The 17597-nt window shown below is 31.9% G+C and overlaps 5 protein-coding genes across 5 annotated transcripts; all 5 read right to left on the reverse strand.

Annotated features, from left to right (window-relative positions):
• Window positions 1-1002: 1002 nt before the first annotated feature.
• Tsp_05978 (RNA polymerase-associated protein LEO1) lies at window positions 1003-3610 on the reverse strand. The gene is made up of 7 exons (XM_003380193.1): window positions 3574-3610; window positions 3158-3325; window positions 2950-3050; window positions 2581-2894; window positions 1679-1949; window positions 1241-1601; window positions 1003-1073 (listed from the first exon to the last, which is right to left on the reverse strand). Exons 1-7 carry the CDS (start codon window positions 3608-3610, stop codon window positions 1003-1005), a joined length of 1323 nt encoding a protein of 440 aa, XP_003380241.1.
• A 338-nt stretch (window positions 3611-3948) lies between these two features.
• Tsp_05977 (prefoldin subunit 2) lies at window positions 3949-4329 on the reverse strand. The gene has a single exon (XM_003380194.1). It carries the CDS (start codon window positions 4327-4329, stop codon window positions 3949-3951), a length of 381 nt encoding a protein of 126 aa, XP_003380242.1.
• Window positions 4330-6099: 1770 nt separating this feature from the next.
• Tsp_05976 (solute carrier family 41 member 1) lies at window positions 6100-10261 on the reverse strand. The gene is made up of 16 exons (XM_003380195.1): window positions 10115-10261; window positions 9824-9940; window positions 9468-9493; window positions 8563-8938; window positions 8397-8504; window positions 8243-8314; window positions 8113-8184; window positions 7917-8007; window positions 7661-7807; window positions 7457-7604; window positions 7324-7424; window positions 7134-7257; window positions 6959-7059; window positions 6737-6921; window positions 6288-6383; window positions 6100-6222 (listed from the first exon to the last, which is right to left on the reverse strand). Exons 1-16 carry the CDS (start codon window positions 10259-10261, stop codon window positions 6100-6102), a joined length of 2034 nt encoding a protein of 677 aa, XP_003380243.1.
• A 1741-nt stretch (window positions 10262-12002) lies between these two features.
• Tsp_05975 (DnaJ protein subfamily B member 12) lies at window positions 12003-14773 on the reverse strand. The gene is made up of 10 exons (XM_003380196.1): window positions 14641-14773; window positions 14495-14573; window positions 14248-14430; window positions 14080-14216; window positions 13854-13988; window positions 13441-13556; window positions 12835-12944; window positions 12629-12771; window positions 12442-12529; window positions 12003-12171 (listed from the first exon to the last, which is right to left on the reverse strand). The coding sequence occupies exons 1-10, from the start codon at window positions 14771-14773 to the stop codon at window positions 12003-12005; spliced, it is 1293 nt and encodes a 430-aa protein (XP_003380244.1).
• A 1549-nt stretch (window positions 14774-16322) lies between these two features.
• Window positions 16323-17483, reverse strand: Tsp_05974 (ubiquitin-conjugating enzyme E2 2). The gene is made up of 5 exons (XM_003380197.1): window positions 17415-17483; window positions 16899-16962; window positions 16816-16847; window positions 16525-16708; window positions 16323-16462 (listed from the first exon to the last, which is right to left on the reverse strand). The coding sequence occupies exons 1-5, from the start codon at window positions 17481-17483 to the stop codon at window positions 16323-16325; spliced, it is 489 nt and encodes a 162-aa protein (XP_003380245.1).
• Between the last annotated feature and the right edge of the window lie 114 nt (window positions 17484-17597).

A 17597-nucleotide genomic window follows, 5' to 3' on the forward strand; every position in this document is an offset into this window, starting at 1 on the left:
TTAAAAAGCGGGGTGTTAGGAGGGGGTGTGGCGGGGAAAAGAAAGAAAACATTGTATGAAAAAATAGCAAATATATGAAAATTCATACCTGTCAGACCGGACAGGGATGACTTATAAAGCAAAACGTCGAGTCTTTCATTTTGTAACTGATGTTTGTGGTTTTCTCTTGGAGTGATGTCTAACAATCACAACGTATTTGTTGAACTGAACCATGAAAATGACCAAACAACGCAGTGCAGTAAGTAATTAGACCGCCGTTCAGCAGCGAACATTTATACTATAATGCCGTTCCCTCAATAAACAGAAATTTATATAAGGAACATTGGTACCGCATTTGCATAGCACAAAGTGTACGTAGCAGAATGCCAACGGCTGTGTTTACCATCACATTTGCATAAAGTTACTCTTCTGACCTAGAAATGCATGTTTGCTTTGAAAACGCATAATAACAACGTAATGAGCCAACACCAAAGATTATAATAATTGCTGAACAACAACAAAATCCTGAATGCGTTGCAGATCAAAGCCACTATCTATCACAAATAATATTATGGCGTAAATTAAAGAAGTATAAAATAGTGTCTTACGTAAATGGGGCTGCACTGTCACGATAATAATATGTCGCAATATTCAGCAAAACTCTCCGCACATCTGATGCATGTGAAACAACTAAGTCTCACCTGCCTCTTCAGCGCGTCTCACCCTTTTTATTAATTTTCAAAATTTTTTGAAAATTAATAAAAAGTTAAAATATAGATGTATTTGTTTTGAAATTCTACAAACAACAAAAACAACGTTAATATTAACATTATTTTGTTGGGCGACTTGTTCAAAGTCGATATAAAAGCATATTTGTTTTTGATTTTGCGTCTACATAGCAGTAGAACTCAAGAATACAGTATACAGAAGCCAAGTGACGAATTTGATTTTTCAAAAAATTATACTCAGACAGCGCTCTAATATAGCACTACAAATATTGATTTTTTAATTTCAAAATACATTTTATACATTTAAATGTACATTAAAATTTTCATCAAAATATAATACAGATGCATAAACTGAACAACTGAACTCTGAGATATCCATATATATATATATATAACAGCAGATCATCTCTTACTTTGTAAATAAATACTTGTAATTTTATTTATAATCCACAACTAAGTGATTAAAAATCATTTTCATTTTTTCATTGGAAACATCAATGAAATTATTTAAAAAAAATGCATATCCTATTCACTTTCTTCGTCATCTTCAATTACTGGTACACGTTTGCGAGCTATAGCAATTCCAGATTCATTTGGTGAATCGGATTCACTGTCGTCATCAATTCGCTTCTTGACATTCCTTGCTCTGCTATTTCCCAACGCATTGTCCGAATCTTCACGTTCACTGGTGGAATGCTGTGCACGAATATAATCCTTTGCACCAGTCTTATATTTGCGTTTTATGGCCGACAATGACACACCTTCTTCGTCTTCAGATTCATTGCGATCTGGTTCCAAATAATTAGCAGACAATCCACGAACCGGAGGTCGCTCTTTCACACGTCGCTGTTGTGTCTCCCTTCTAGCTTTAGCACGCAATCGTTCCTCTTCTTGCTGCAATAGGAAGAGAAAAAACATTTATTTCCACACGTTTCCAAAAAAATTTGCATAAAATATTGATTTATATTCACTTTTATCATTTTCTGTTTCAATACATCCGGATCTTCGCCAATCATTGAAAGCACTTTCACTTTTTGAGATTTTGTACTTCGATCAGCCATGCTAAGTGTCATCTTACGATGTGTGAAACTTTCGGTCGAATGAGGACGAAATGTGACTTTAGTATCAAATATCGCCTGACCCTGCAGTCCAGGTCCTTGTCGAATGAACAAATGATGATGATCCCCTTGTAACGAATGTACGCTTATGTCAAAAATTTCCGATCCAATATATAAAGACATGCTAAAATGATAAAATTGATTATTATGAATAAGTCAATTGCAATTACTACATTTTTTTTCGAAAACATGAAATAAACCTCTTAATTTTGAAAAGAGCAAATGCAAAAATGATGATAATAATAATCATAATAATATATATTCTTTAACTGTCCCGTTTACAATTAATTCATCATCATCAACTAAACTGTTCGCTAATTAGATACTAGATCAGTATTCTGATTCTGATCCATTCTGATGATTGCCATACTAAATGTAGACTTGCTGATATAACAAAAAATGATTGTCTTTTATGCAACTGAGAGTTGTCAGCAGCATGCAGCAAAACTTCCAGCAACATAATTATTAATGAAAAATAATAAATTTTTTGAATAGCACAAATCAATTTTTGAAGTGCTACAAAGTAAGCTTTTAAAGCTATTAAACTGAGATCAACTTTTCTTTTAGAAATTAACACAGCATTCCATACTCTGTACTTTCCAATGCGTGCATTCAACATGCAAACATGCATGCTGATCATTAATTTCTTGCCAATGATAAGAAACAAAATTATTTTCACATGACCCTTCACATTAAAAACGTATTTATCATTATTCTATAATAATATAATAACAACAGTTAAATAACAGACTTACCTTCCGTCAGACCAGCGGATAATTTTCGCATTGCTTTCCGCAACGGAATTTCCGTGTTCATCGATCGTATTACGCCAGCGAATCGTATTCTCAACCTTGAGCTTCAATCGGCTTCTACCTTCCTCATCTAATACTTCATCTTCATCAATTTCATCTTCATAAGTATCAGCGTCGAATTCTCGAGGTTCAACGCTTATAAAATTCGGAAGCTTCACAAAATGCAACTGACGACCCAAATTGACATCCACTTTCGGTACTTCAATTTCTATGACAGTTTCTTCTTCCACAGTTTCTTCTGCATCGCCTATTTTATTCTAAATAATTTCAAATATTGTTAAATTTTGTCCAATTTCGTTTTTCTCAATAAACCTGATTAGCTGGTGGATGAGATGAAGACACTTTTTGCTCATTTTTCTCATTTTCCTCCTCGTCCGATGAACTAAGATCATGCGAATAACCGAAAATCGCATCTAAAATGAAATATAACTCCTATCAAAAAAATTCAAAATAAATTCATTCTAATAAATTATTTTAAAAGTATAGAAAAATCTGGTCACAATAATCGTTAATCAATCACCTGTATCAATTACAGTATCATTTTCTTCTGTTTTGATCTCATTTTTGGTTTCTGACACAATCGCATCCGCATTGCCTTCCACATTCTCGTCTTCACTACTAAAAATTACAGCGATTTCTTTTTTCACCAAAGGTTCGCCAAGCGATGACTCTCCATCTGATGACATATCTGAAAATAACAAAATCTTAACAATAGGTACATGTAAAGCGAAAAACAAATTAGGAAACGACTTCCAATTCAAATTTATAAAAGAAACTACATAAATGTGATATCCAATAGATCTTTTCAAAATGACTGCATTTTATAAAAAGAGTTTCAACCAGACAATTTAGCATAATAATGCAATTTATGAAAATACATTTTCACTGACAGAATTTGGAACTTCGCATTGAACACTGAAAAAAAAACATAATCACTACAACAAATCATAACATCTACCATTACAGTAAACATTTTAGGAAAAAAGACACAGGTATAAATTACAGTACGAAAAAGTTGAACAAATGAATATTGCTAGTTGAAAACGATTTTCTGATTATATCGCTTAATTATACGATTTTCCATAGATATCCCTTTTTAATTTTGAAAATACACAGTGAAAACTTAGCAACGATAATGCTAATAACAAGCGCGCAATAAATTATGCAATTTGCTGTAAACGAAAGATATCGATTTGATGACCATTTAAAGATGTTTAAAATTTATTTTAAGCTGCACCACTGCTCTCGACGAGACAAGATTTACACACCAAATTCAGCATAAGGAAAAAAGTTTTGAAAATCTTAAAATGATTATCCATCTTTGAGATTAATCTTTTTAAAAGAAATTCCCGGAATCTCTGTAATATCATTTCTTTCTAAAAATTCTGCGCATTCTTTCTTCTTTTCTTTCAAATTATCCGATAATACTTTTAGCACGTCGCCTAAATTTTGCTCTTTCAAACGTAAAGCCGGTAAAATTTCTGCCACTGTCCATTCAACGAGCACTCCTCCGATCATTCTGTACGCTTTGCGGTCGCCATTCATCTTTTCCAAACGTTCGATTATGATTTTATGCTCGTGTCGCTCAAACTTCAACTCGTTCAGCTTCGCCGCAATTGCTCGCTCTTCACTTTGCAGGCGATTTAATGTTTCTGCAGCTTGCCGGGGTGTGATTTCACTGTCAGTTGCCATCTCTTTCAATTAATCTATACGTCTGTAAACCCATTATTATTAAGTGTATTACAATAAATGTCGAACAATAAAATTTAATCGACAAAATTTCAACTAAATACTTAAACATTGTACAACTGGAGTGGATTTAAACGGAAAATATTGACATATAGCAATTTTGTAAACTACATAGCGGCAGCAACACTATTTACATTAATAACAGCCAGTTACAGTATTAGCAGTGTAGCATTAATAATTAAATCAGAATTAAAAAAAGCGAAAAACCCGATACAATTTAAAACAACGATCACTAAGATGCGTATTTAAAAACATTCCCTTTGATACAATTGTTATTAAACAATATTACACTGTTCAACATAAATACTTTCTACAGCAGCTTTTAAAATAATTTCCAACATTATAAACGTTCTTTTTCAACTGTATTTCATAACAATAGCAAACAAAAATCACAGAATAAATGAAAATCAGAATTAATACAAATACTATAGTATCTTTATAAATCTGATTTTCAAGTTTAAAATTTATTTATTTATTTATTGAAAACTTATTGGAAATTCAACATTGCTGTTAGCTTCCAGTGCTTTTATATTGTTGATTCATTTTCAGAGGTTGAGTTCAACGCTCGTTGACTGGTCAATTTGATGAAACTTACTACCACTTCCAAATCTGAGCGTCATTTATCTTCATCAGTTGATCGTTTTACCGTTGATCATAAAATTTACATACATATATAAATTCTTAAAGAAATGTTTATTCTAAATTAATCAACAATATTCTTCATATGATTATTATTTTGTCATTATTATTATTATTATTAATGTAGAATTTTTCTTTATTGGTGTTTCATTAACCTATAATGGAAAATAAAGTTAAAATTTTCAGTCCGTCAGTATGAATAGAATTGCATTTGAATTAGAAAAGAAATGATTCATTTCATCAGACACGGCAACAGATCAACAATTGTACGATTTTTATTGAAGTGAAAAAGCATTTAATTCAACAAATGTTTTCCGTGTGTTTGCCCAACTAGTTCAGAATATTGAAAACAACCTGCTCTGGTGCGGAACTACAAAGTGTAATTTTGGGGCAATTTTTAAAATTAGCTAAAATGTGTGCTAATGATGAACATTAATATTCAGAAGTCGACTTTAATTAATCAAAATCAACTCTCAGATAAAAAAGATAAATAGATTAAAATGAACAAATTTTACACATGCATATTTGCATATTTGTATTTCATTTCGATATAATAGAATGAAGAATTGATTTTTCCCATTTGAAAAGAATCCTTTTACCTCTAAGACATGGTTGATTTGCAATTGTTGGAAACTTGTTTCTTAGCCGGTTGTAAACGACCGAATTTTATTGCTGCAACGAAAGTCTTCTAAAATGCACAGCATCAGTGTCTACCACAAGAGCAACTGCTTGTTCATAAATAATCACAGAAGCTTGTTACAGATACAGATATGCGGCCAGAGATGCTTGTTCAATTTGTCATTTTCAGCTTTCTTTGCACAACGTTCTCCGTTTGTCAAGCACGTGACAGAACGGAAATGTGCAAAAAAGGAGAACATCTAGCCTCAATCAGCCGTAACCAAACCACTGGCGCCATTCAGTTAACCTGCAACAAACTTCTGAACAACGACAAAGTAAGTAACAATTATTCATTACGTTCACGTGTGTGTGTGTGTTGTGAAAATGAAAAGCAAAAATAAAATGACTAATAATAATAATAATATCATTCTTACACAACACAGGATACAAGCTGCACTACACTGAAGCCGATGAAATGCGACGGCTCAAAGGAAGGATGTCCAAATGGTAGCTGGCTAGCCGGCTTCGACATCTTCGAAATGGACGACAACGTCGAGATGTTACAGCCACTGTGCTGTACTTCAAAAACAATCCGCATTAATCAAAAAATCTGCTCGAAAAATATGCTTCGAACAAGCAACAACGATCCACTGCCAATCACAACAAGCAGCCGACTTAACCAAGGCATCTGGTGCTATCTGCTGCCAAACAGAAGCGGCAGGTGAGTGTGAATTCGTTCGCTAATTTTTATTTCTTCTTCATTAAAAAATTTTTCAAATCAAAAAACATCATCATTTTAATTTCAGAGTTCTGAAAACAGTATTAGTGATCGAAGCGTGCAAATATGACAAGCAATGACAAAAGAATAAACAAAAAACAATACTCATCATTGCCTTCTTATTATCATTATTAATATTATTATAACATAAAAATTTCAACGAATAAAGATACTGCGTTATGTCACATATGTAAGAAAGAAAGCAGTGAATTTCATCCGGTGAAACGAACATGTTGAGCAAAATAAAGAGAACTAGGAAAGGATATTTAAAAGAGAACAAAACATCATTATTATTTTTTTCAATTAGTCACCTACGTCAGCGTCGTGATCGCCTAATGAACTCATAATGTAGAAGCAGATATAAAGTAACAGTGTACCGAGAAAATCGCCCAGTGCTGTTAAATAAGGAATCGCAATGTCGTCGGGATTCATCTTCCACTTCCAAAGCATGTGCACACCGACGAAGCAAAAATACAGCAATATGAACACTTGCACATAAGCTGCACCAAGATAAAACAACATAAATTTCAAACTGACCGTCGTATGGCCCGCATTCAGAAAGCTGATGATCAAGGCAAAGAACGCATGTCCTGGACCGACGAACGACACCAGCACCCATGCGGCAGTGATGTGCGGTTCTGAATGGCAAATAAAAGTTGACAACAAATTTTTTTTGTAAAATTAAAATCATCTCATACGTTTTCCGAAAAACACCCAAAACGGATTTGCCGCCTGCCGACCGCGTAAATACGACGCCACTTTGCCAAGTTTTTCATTTTTATGCAAATATGTTGATATGCGACTAGCCTGAATTGCGACTAAATTGCCTCCGATGCCTTCGAAATTGCAAAAATGCAAAAACAAAAGTTAAAATGTATAATTGTAATATTCTGTTGAAATACCATTTATAATTGGCTGAAAAACGGCAATTCCTTTGAACTGTGTCACAGATCGACCCAAAATAAAGCCGCTACCACTAAATAGACACAATGCACAAATTATGCTTAAAATTTCAACGTGTAATATATATTCAACCTGCTAATCAACATTGAGCATATAATTGGAGAAAAGCCATTCAAGACGACCTCCTTTGTGTCCTTATTCTTCCAAGATCCAAGAAAACAAACTGGCAACAATGCAATTAATCCAAAAATTATCAGCGTACAAACAATTGTAGGACGTCCTGAAAAATTGAAACAATGAAAAGTGTATTTTAAAAAATTTAAACAAAAATCTTACCGATGATCAGCAAGTAGAAGCTCCCAATATAAGCAAGCATGGTCAATGTCACCAAATCACCCAGACTTGCCGCAATGGGAGTGGCAACATTGTCTGGATTAATGCCAAAATACCTGCATAGCAAAATCACACTAATCATGACCAAGCCTAAAAATTTCAATCTTATTTTAATAAATGAACAAATAATGAAAACCAAATGCCACTCTATTTAGTGAAGATTCAATTTTTTTTAAAAATTCCCCCCAAATCCCCTTACTGATTTCGCACAACGAATTCATAGTAAATGAATTTCTAATATTTTTTGTTTTTGCTCGTACAGTTGAATTTAAAGACTTTAACATCAGTTTCTTTAAAAAAATAAATACAAGAAGATTCATACTTAGAAAAAAAGATGCTGAAATGCCAGTTGACATGCTGCTCGCTATTAGCACAACAATATTTACAAAAATCACTTCACCGTTAGTTATCCACCGCAATAAAATTGCCAGAAATGAAGCAAATAAAGAAATAACATTCGCTTGTGTCTAAACAATAAACAAAAAAAATACTTGTAACAAAAAATTATTTGACCTCAAGTCATACCTCAATTAAGCACAAATTCGCTACGAGTAAAGCTGAACGTTCACTTTGGTTGTCGAGCAAGCCCATATTCGCCTTAATATTTTTTAATGAAAATGAGAAACAAATGCAGACTTTCTATTTATTGTCTACAGACTGTAATGTGCATATAATATACCATTGTTGAAAGACGAGACGCTAGGGTCATCTCTAAATTTCCTTTTAATCCCAACAAGGCAGGAACAAGTATAAACATTTCTGGAATCTTAGTAAAAACCATCCAATGCTATAATTAAAAAAATGAAATCAAATATTAAGTGAATGAAAAAAAAATCAAAACAAACCTGCACATAGTCCAGAACAAGCCCTGCACCTACAGTACCGAGACCGGCAATCAAAAATGGAAGAAACATCTGCACTGCCATAGTTTTTCCAGTCTCTAGCTTATTTTTCACCTCATTAGCGTCGGATAACTTACCGACTGGTGGAGTATTATATCCATTACAGTCACATTTTTCATCTAATTTCATTTCAACAGCATCATTTGGAGAACCCATCAGCAAGGGCTGTTCATCTGATGGATCCTCACTTTCCGAAACAACTTTTGTCTTCGACGAACAAGAACCACCTTCGCCTTCTGCTGTACAATTTCCCTTAACAAGCGACAACAGTTTATTACAATTGAAAACACAACAAATTGAAAATAATATTTCAAGGATACTTAAAAAACATGCAAAGATAAACAAAAAAACAAAATATAGTGCATACAATTTGATTTCAAAATGAGTACTTTAAAATTTGTCTTATCAGAAAAACACTCAATTGAATAAAATACTCATTAGGCATCAAGGTAATGTATTAATAACATACAATTTTAAATAGAAAACTGTCCAAAAAACAAAACATAATGCATAAAACTATGAGTGAAAGTAAAAGCTGAGTTTGTAAGTTACTGTAAGTACTGTAAGGTGAGTTTACTTTAAAACTTTTAAAATAACTGAACATAACTTTAAAGTTAACATATAAAGTGCAATATATGTATGAAACTGCAACAAAAATGTAAAGAAAATGCATCCTGCTCATCAAAATACTCAAAAAAATACAATTTAGTTGTATAGTTCAAACAAAATATAAGTAAGCGTATTTGGCTATATACATAAATATTACGTATTTAGCATTCGTACAAATATGTCATACTAGTTATGATAAAGGTAAGCAAGCTTAAAAAATCATAACACTTTCTAACAACCCTTGCTTTTGAAATTTCATTGGATACTGAACAAAAAATACAGATACACTTTGAAAAAAATCTTCCAAATGAAAATCTTATACATTAAAAGAAGATAAGAAATAATTTAACATAACTTTTAACTGTTAAATCATAAAGCCAAAAGCTTCACTGGCATAAATAAATCATTAACATAACATTCAAAATACCGTAACAACACTACTGATTATGCATTATAACTATAATAACAACAGCCGATAATTGGACTTACATAATAATTATCATAACGTAGATAAATGGAAGAGTACATGTTACAGTCTAATATTAAACAATGACGAAAATTTTGAACGTTTAAAATAATAATAATAACAACATACTGTTTCATTATTCTCGTAAACGTATTCTAATATACCTCCAACATGTTTACCAAGCAAATAAACATCAATTGAATTAAAAACGCAATTATTTTCTGTGTTAGCATTAATACGATCAATCTTATTAAAAAAACAAAACGTACAATATCTTGAAAAATAAACAAAGCAGATTATCAATTTTGTACTGTTGCATACTTTTAAACATTTCAACATCTTAAAGATAAAAGTTCAAATGAAACTTTTATAATACATATCGTGCAATACGGGTTACAATATACAGTTTTAAAAACTCACCAACTGAGCTTCATTGCAAGCTTCCTCATTTGTTGTTGACAGTGGCTCGACTTTTGAACTACCAGAACGAAATACGATTTCATCCAACTCCACGTCGTCGACAGTTTCTGTTGTTCCACAAGCCGCTGTATCAATAAAAGGAACCATTCATGCAATGATATACTGTTTTAGTAAGACTGGATGGAGTAAAAGTTTGTTAAAAAGTTTATTTCAAAAAATTGAAAAATATACCGAAAATTTAAAATCTAATTTAAAATGCATGACAACTATTGTCACAACAAGAACTCCAGTATAGAAAACAAAAGTGACAGCAGTTTCCAAAATTACAGTATGACATCAATTCAAGCATATAATAAATTTGAAATATGATAATTAAAAGCAGCATTATAATATTGTTATTATTTATAAACAAAAATAATCGAATTCCCCATTAAATGTAAAGAATAACAACTGCTTTGTTCTTCAATTAACTGTTTACTGTATGAGTCATACTGTAAACATTCAACAATTTTGCATAATCAGTATTCTCAAAAAATACCATACTTTTGTGAGCGGTATATTGAATGCTGAAATAACGCAACTTATTTGTAAATATACTAAATAATTTTCAGTGCTTCGTTATTATCTATGTTGAAATTTATTTCCACCACGTGGTAATGCAAAAATGAAAAGTTTCCGAGAAGATGCGGATTCAGAGCAAGTAAAAGAATATTTTTACAAAAAATAAGTAATTTTACATATGAAATATTATTTTTTAGACCAGTGGTACTGCCTTAATTGTTCCATATGGAGCATCTCGACAGTCGGAAGTAACTGCGACAGGTTTTGATTTTGTAATTGATAAAACTTGGAACAACTGTCCAGTAACTGACCATGATCGTTTTCATTTCCACTTGGAATGGCAATTTAAACGCGTACGCGGTCAGCCGCATAAGAGATTTGTTAAAGTATTCGTTGATGGTCCACTTTTTGATGATCCTCCTGAACCTGACGAATTTGCTGGTCACTTTGCCGATTTGCACCGTCATGAATGTGTGGTGATTGTGTTCAGTAACAAAAATCGAGACATGCTCGAAGTTTCTGTTGGTCCTCATGGTCACTGGCTAGTGCGACTATTCAAAAACAAAAATAAAGAAATAACAAAAACAGAGCTCGACCTGGAGGTAATTATAGAATGATTATTTTTTATGCGCAGTAATTTGTTAATTATGACTATTATTAATTTGTTTGCTTTCTAGGTGCAAAATGTTTTTCAAGGAAACGTATGGCGATGTACTTTTGAAATTCCGCTTGCATTTTTCCCAGCAAATGTGACACGTATAAATGCATTCGCTTGTCACGGAAGCGGAAAACGACGACACGTTGACGCATTGAATCCTTCCTTCAACGGTTCAGTAGACGATGTACCCGATTTTCATCGCCTCGAGACACACAAACCCATCAACATCGAACGTCTGATTCCGCAAGGTTTCAATGAACAAACATTCAATGATGTTTCATATGGAAATATGTGGAACTAATGTTATACAGTATTAACACAAACGAATATGATTAAAAAATTACATGCTGCTCAAACGTTGTCTACATGTGACAGTTGTGAGTCATATAATATTGATTTATGAGAAAAAATACTTCTACCTGTGAAGGATTCCTTTCATGTTAAGTATAATTTTAAATTCTGCAGATCAATTCAATGGAGCAGGAAAAAGGATGGCAGTTTCCAAGCTTCTGTACCTTCTGCGGCACTATACTGCCTTACGACGACGACGATGACGGATATAGCAAGTGTTTTATGTGCAAAGCGAAAATTACCGTGCCCAAGATTAGCCGTCTGCTAGTTTGGCAGCACGTCGAGAGGTTCAATCAAGCCAAAGATACTACTAGAGATTCAGCGAAGCCGACGCAAGACAACAGCGGTGGGGTGACAGTTGAGAAGAAATGTGCGAAATGTGGCCACGATAAAATGAGCTATTCGACTAGGCAGACGCGTTCCGCCGACGAAGGGATGACTGTTTTCTTTACTTGTCTCAACTGTGGCCACAAAGAAATTGAACATTCTTAAATAATTAACTGATCAAAAATTTCAACTAAAACTCACTATCATAAATATTCTTTTATAAATATAAATATATATTTATAAAGAATCAAATAAAAATGCATTGACAATCTGAATTTCACTAGTGACCATAAAATTTTCCATGAGATGTGTGCTTTTTCGTTGCTTTCACGTAAACAATCACGGATTGCAGTGAAATGAAGAACAACAATACAATATTCGTTAATGCAGGCAGCTAAATGACGGTCAGTTTGCAAAGATCTGATGAAACCGTTCACAAGACGGCAGTCCCATTGTTTCAGCTCTGGTATATAAATCTTTATCTCCAGTTATTCGAGCTCTCCAAAGCATATTTTCTTCTAACAAAAAATATCCCATTATCGAAAATTTATAAGTATCTTTTTCAAACATGCAGCAATAAAAATTCTTACTCTGATTTTGTTCTCTTATGCAATTACTTTTCAAAATGTTTATATATTCTTGTTCTACATGCGCTTCTATCTGCATTATCGAAGATTCTGTTTTGTAATGCTGCTCAAAATCTGATCGAACAAAATACTTCACTTGCAAACCCGAAGTCCACCTTTCAGTGTTATATTTACTAAAATATAAAGTAATATTTCAGAAAAATTACTTATTATTTATTTTTAATAAATGAACTCACCTGGATTTCGTCAAAGAATACACTGGATCTGCCGAAAAAAGTTGGCCTATTATAGTTACAATAAGCACGATCAAAATTGGAAAAACTTGAAAAAATGTATTCAACGGATTCTGAAAATATTGAAATTTCAATATTAATCGGCAAAAAATTTTTTAAACAAAGACATTTCAAATAAAATTTTAAACGGAATGCAACATATGGAATCACTGTTTATTTGAAATAAATGATTCGAATTCAAATGACATTTAGAAATATTGATTCATCATAAAAAGCATTTCAAAGTATGATAAAAGTCACCGACTTCAACTATCTTATTGCCAGTACTGTACATAATAAATTAAATATTATTTCACATTAAAATAAATTTACAACTAACAGTTACATGAGAAAAGCATACTTGTATAAATGAATTTCCCTCCTTTAAATCAATTACACATTAGTCAACAACAATCTGGAAAAATCAATAAATGGAACATCTTAGCAGTGCAAACTAATTAAACAGTCATTATAATAAATCACATGAAACATGAATGATTTTCTCAACAAATTACGGTCAAATTTAAAACAAACAAAAATAAGATATCAGCATAAAGTAGAACAACATACCTCATGCTCGTCACGATCATAGCGAAAATGAAATGCGCTGCCACGGCGAAAAATTTGGTCACGAGGAAATGTGCCTCCAAAAAACATGTTGAAAATCTCTTCCGCCGACATTTCAGCTAAATGAAAAAAAATGCAAAAAAGTTAACTCAACTAAAAATACAATATCTTAAGGGAACTAATAGTCTACACCGGGTAAAAATAACAATTGAATTAAATTTGTTTATGTGAAATAAAATTAGAATTTTTCTTCTCATAAATTACAATACTTCTCAATAATATATATTATTAAATATCAAAAATACATCACCAAATAAAATATTAAAATAAACTTTCCCATGAAATGGTTAAAATGATCCCAAATTATTATTAATAAGGAAATAAATCATAACAATGAGAAAAATATTTTAGTTTACCTTCAAATCCACGTGTATAGTCGTATTCATTAAAACCATTTCGACGGGTTGTTCCTACTTCTGATTCATTTCCATACATATCATAGCGTTCACGTTTCTTTGGATCACTTAAAACTGCGTATGCATTACCAATCGCTAAAACCAAAAAAATACATTTCATATGCATAAAAAATAAATAAATAATATATATGCATGCCTTTGAAAGCTTCAGTAGCTCCAGGCACACTGCATTTATCCGGATGAAACTGAAGTGCCAATTTTCTGTACTGCTTCTTCAGTTCTAATTCCGTGCAAGATTTCGATACATTTAAAATTTCGTAATAATCTTTGCATTTTCTTATCCTATTACTCAAAGATGGATTTCTGCTAATTTACTTTAAGCAACATCAAATACCTTTTTACAGCTTTCAAATCGGCCTCAGAATAATCTACGTTAATTTGAGGAGCAGAAGGCGTTCGGCGTGTAGAACTAGACCGGCTACGGCTCGAATTACAAGATCTGTTGGCTCGGGAATAGAATTCACCGGACGGATTATTTTCAAATTCTGGCTGAGAACTGCTTGCATGAAAGTGACCTCTATAATGACAAAATATTACTTTAAAATGAATGTATATATACTGGTTTACGAAAAAAATATTACTGTTCCTCTTGAAAAGAGCCGGAAGAAACAGACCCATTTTTCTCTATGTTAGCTAAATCAGCTGCTTCTGAGATTAACTCTAGAAGAAGAAGAATACATAAAAAGAATACATACATAAATACAATGGTAAAAATAAAATTCATTACTTAAAACATCAGGACTATTGCACAGTTTCTTCGCCTTGTGTAGAAATTTAACAGCTTTCGCTTTATTGCCCAAGCGAAAATTTTGCTTAGCCAGTTCAATGCAACGCAGGCTTTCATCACGATTAGCATCCATTTTCAATTTCTCAAATAAGCTCACAAATCTGAAGGCGGAAAGTGATCAACAAATGATGTTTGAACTTCAAAAACATAAAATTACATAACCATCACAACTTTAACGGAAGATGAATACAAAATAAACTTTCAACACAGTGCATACTGTAATGTTAAATGTGCTTCACGTACAAATGACAAATAATCTTTATTATTGCTTGTAATAATTTCAGTGATTTGTAACAAATTTATAACAGTCATCATTAAAACTATTCAAATTTATAAAATAATATAAAGTATATTTCCCGTATTTGTATGTATAAATAATTATGCAAATTAGTCACAAACACATGATATAATAACAACAACGATAATGAGAAATAGTAGTCAATGTACATAAAAGTTATTTATGTTCAATTCTCTATAATAAAATGTATTAACATTTTTATTTCAAAATTTTAGTGACATTGAAAACTTTAAAAAAATAAATCGAGTCTACGGTAAATTGTACTTTCATGAGAGATGACGTGTAAGCGGTGATGAAATTTATTGTTACAATGGAATTTCAAGATGATGAAAGTAATGCTGTTAACCCCTATTTCAAACTGAGGAAAGTATTTCAAATGTACCATTTTTTATTTATAAAATAATTTACATTTTTTTAAATTACAGTATTGAGTATTCAGTTTTATTTGATAAAGTTCGTAAGCAAAAAAACAGATTCAGTTAATTATTAATGTAAAACAAGTTTACATGAACATGTATTATCATTTCTGCTCTATTTATTTTTGAAATAGCAAAATCAAATCCCAATATTTTAATAAACAGATACCCGATGTATTATTACTTCGATTACTTTTTCAAAATAAAAAATAAAAACGGCAAATACCGCAATTATCTTAATCTAATGGTATAATTAATTCGAAAAATACAATTTTATACTTTTCAGTTTTAGTAAAATTATGCTTAAATTCTTTTACGAAACTTAAAAATGAAATAATTCTCGGTGTATTAATCGTAATCACATATATTCATTCGGTGGAAAAATAAAGAAAAAAAGAACATTAATCGTTCATTTAATATCATGTGAATATTAAACCCGACGGAATTCAACGTCTAAAATTAAAACTTCAAGTTAGGCTTAAATTTCAGATGACGCTTACTTGATCTTTGAAGTAAAGTGCACTTCTTCCTACTGTGGTTATGATTTTTCACGAGGAAAAGCCAATTGAAAGTGACGCAAACCTTGACCAAATTAAGTCTGAGGAGGAAAAAGCGCATAATGTTTGTTCGTTTACTGTAAATTGTTCACAGATTTTGAAAAATTTACTTTCACCGTTACTGTTCGACGTAACCGGAAATTAGTTGTAATTTATTTATCAGTATATTTTTTTATTGGTCGAACACAAAATAAATGTTTTGATAAGTCATGTTGAATAATAGACTAAAATTCATGCGAACCTTAATTTAAAAAAATAAACCAGCGAAGCGATTTTTAAATTCGTCTTCAGTTAACCAAATAGCAAGTAGTCGAATAATACTTCATTCTTGCTGTTAACCGGATGCCGATACTACATCGCATATTTCTGAGTCCAATCTCTAGCCAACTGATTATAACGCTCTCGGTCGGTCTTGTAGATGCGCGCTATTTCAGGAACTAATGGGTCATCCGGGTTTGGATCACACAACAATGAGCATATGCTCAATAGTACTGAAAGCAGCAAAATTATAATAATAATTAGTTGAATACAATAAATTTATAAAAAAGCTTACCTTTCGAAATAGTTAACGCAGGAGACCACTGGCTGCGTAAGATGTCAAGACATATACTACCATTACTATTAATATTTGGATGATAAATGCGGGTAGTAAACGCCACCTTAGGTGGCTTAAACGGATAGTCCGTCGGAAAGTGAATGGTCAGAAAAAATACACCACCCTGATACGCGCTGTCCGGCTGAAAGTTAAAATATTTAACAATAGTAACAATATCATTTATTAAACATTGATAATAGCATTCGATTATTCAATTGATTATAATCTAACAAACTCAATCAATCTTACCGGACCCATAATTGTAGCCTGCCAGTGGAACACTAAAAAACAAATATAAAAATTTTCAATATCTTTAAGGAGCTGCCACTTACAGTCATCTCCAACCGGGCCAGCTGAACAAAGCGCAGGAGGATCACGGCCAATGTCCTGCAATTCCTACAAAAAGGAATATAATTGTAAACGAAGAAACTACACTGATAAAACATTGGTCAAATAAGAACCTTAAATTTCAAAAATGATAAAACTGAGTAAAATTTGAAAAAAAATTCCCCATTTTCTCAACTTAAGCATGCTTAAATCAGGAAAACATATCCTAAAAGCGGCAAAAGCAATTTAAAATTTTTAAATCGTCATTTTCAAACCTTAATTATAATTCACAAATTTCTTATGAGACATAACGTAATTCCAATTAACACAATTTATAATTCAGAATACATTTCACTATATAGTTCAACACATCAATAAATTATATATATTTTTAAACGTATATATAATATGTGATATTTGTTAAAAGCCAAACTTTCAAATATAAGTTTACATTCCAATAGAAGAATTTAATAAAAACATTATTACCACAACACATGCATGGTGATTTAAAGAACAGTCACATGTAATGAAAAAACATCGATCATCAAAATAAAATTAACGCACTTCCTTAAAAAAGCTATTTCATACATTTTTACGTCTGGAATTTAAAATAAACAACAACATCAATTCTTAGTAAAATTAAACATATTCTTGAAGTAAAAATAAGTGGCACTGTCATGCTAAAGAAAAAAACATTACATCTC

This window comes from Trichinella spiralis, assembly GCF_000181795.1.
Source record: "Trichinella spiralis strain ISS 195 chromosome Unknown Scfld2, whole genome shotgun sequence".
In the NCBI taxonomy this organism is placed as follows: domain Eukaryota; kingdom Metazoa; phylum Nematoda; class Enoplea; order Trichinellida; family Trichinellidae; genus Trichinella; species Trichinella spiralis.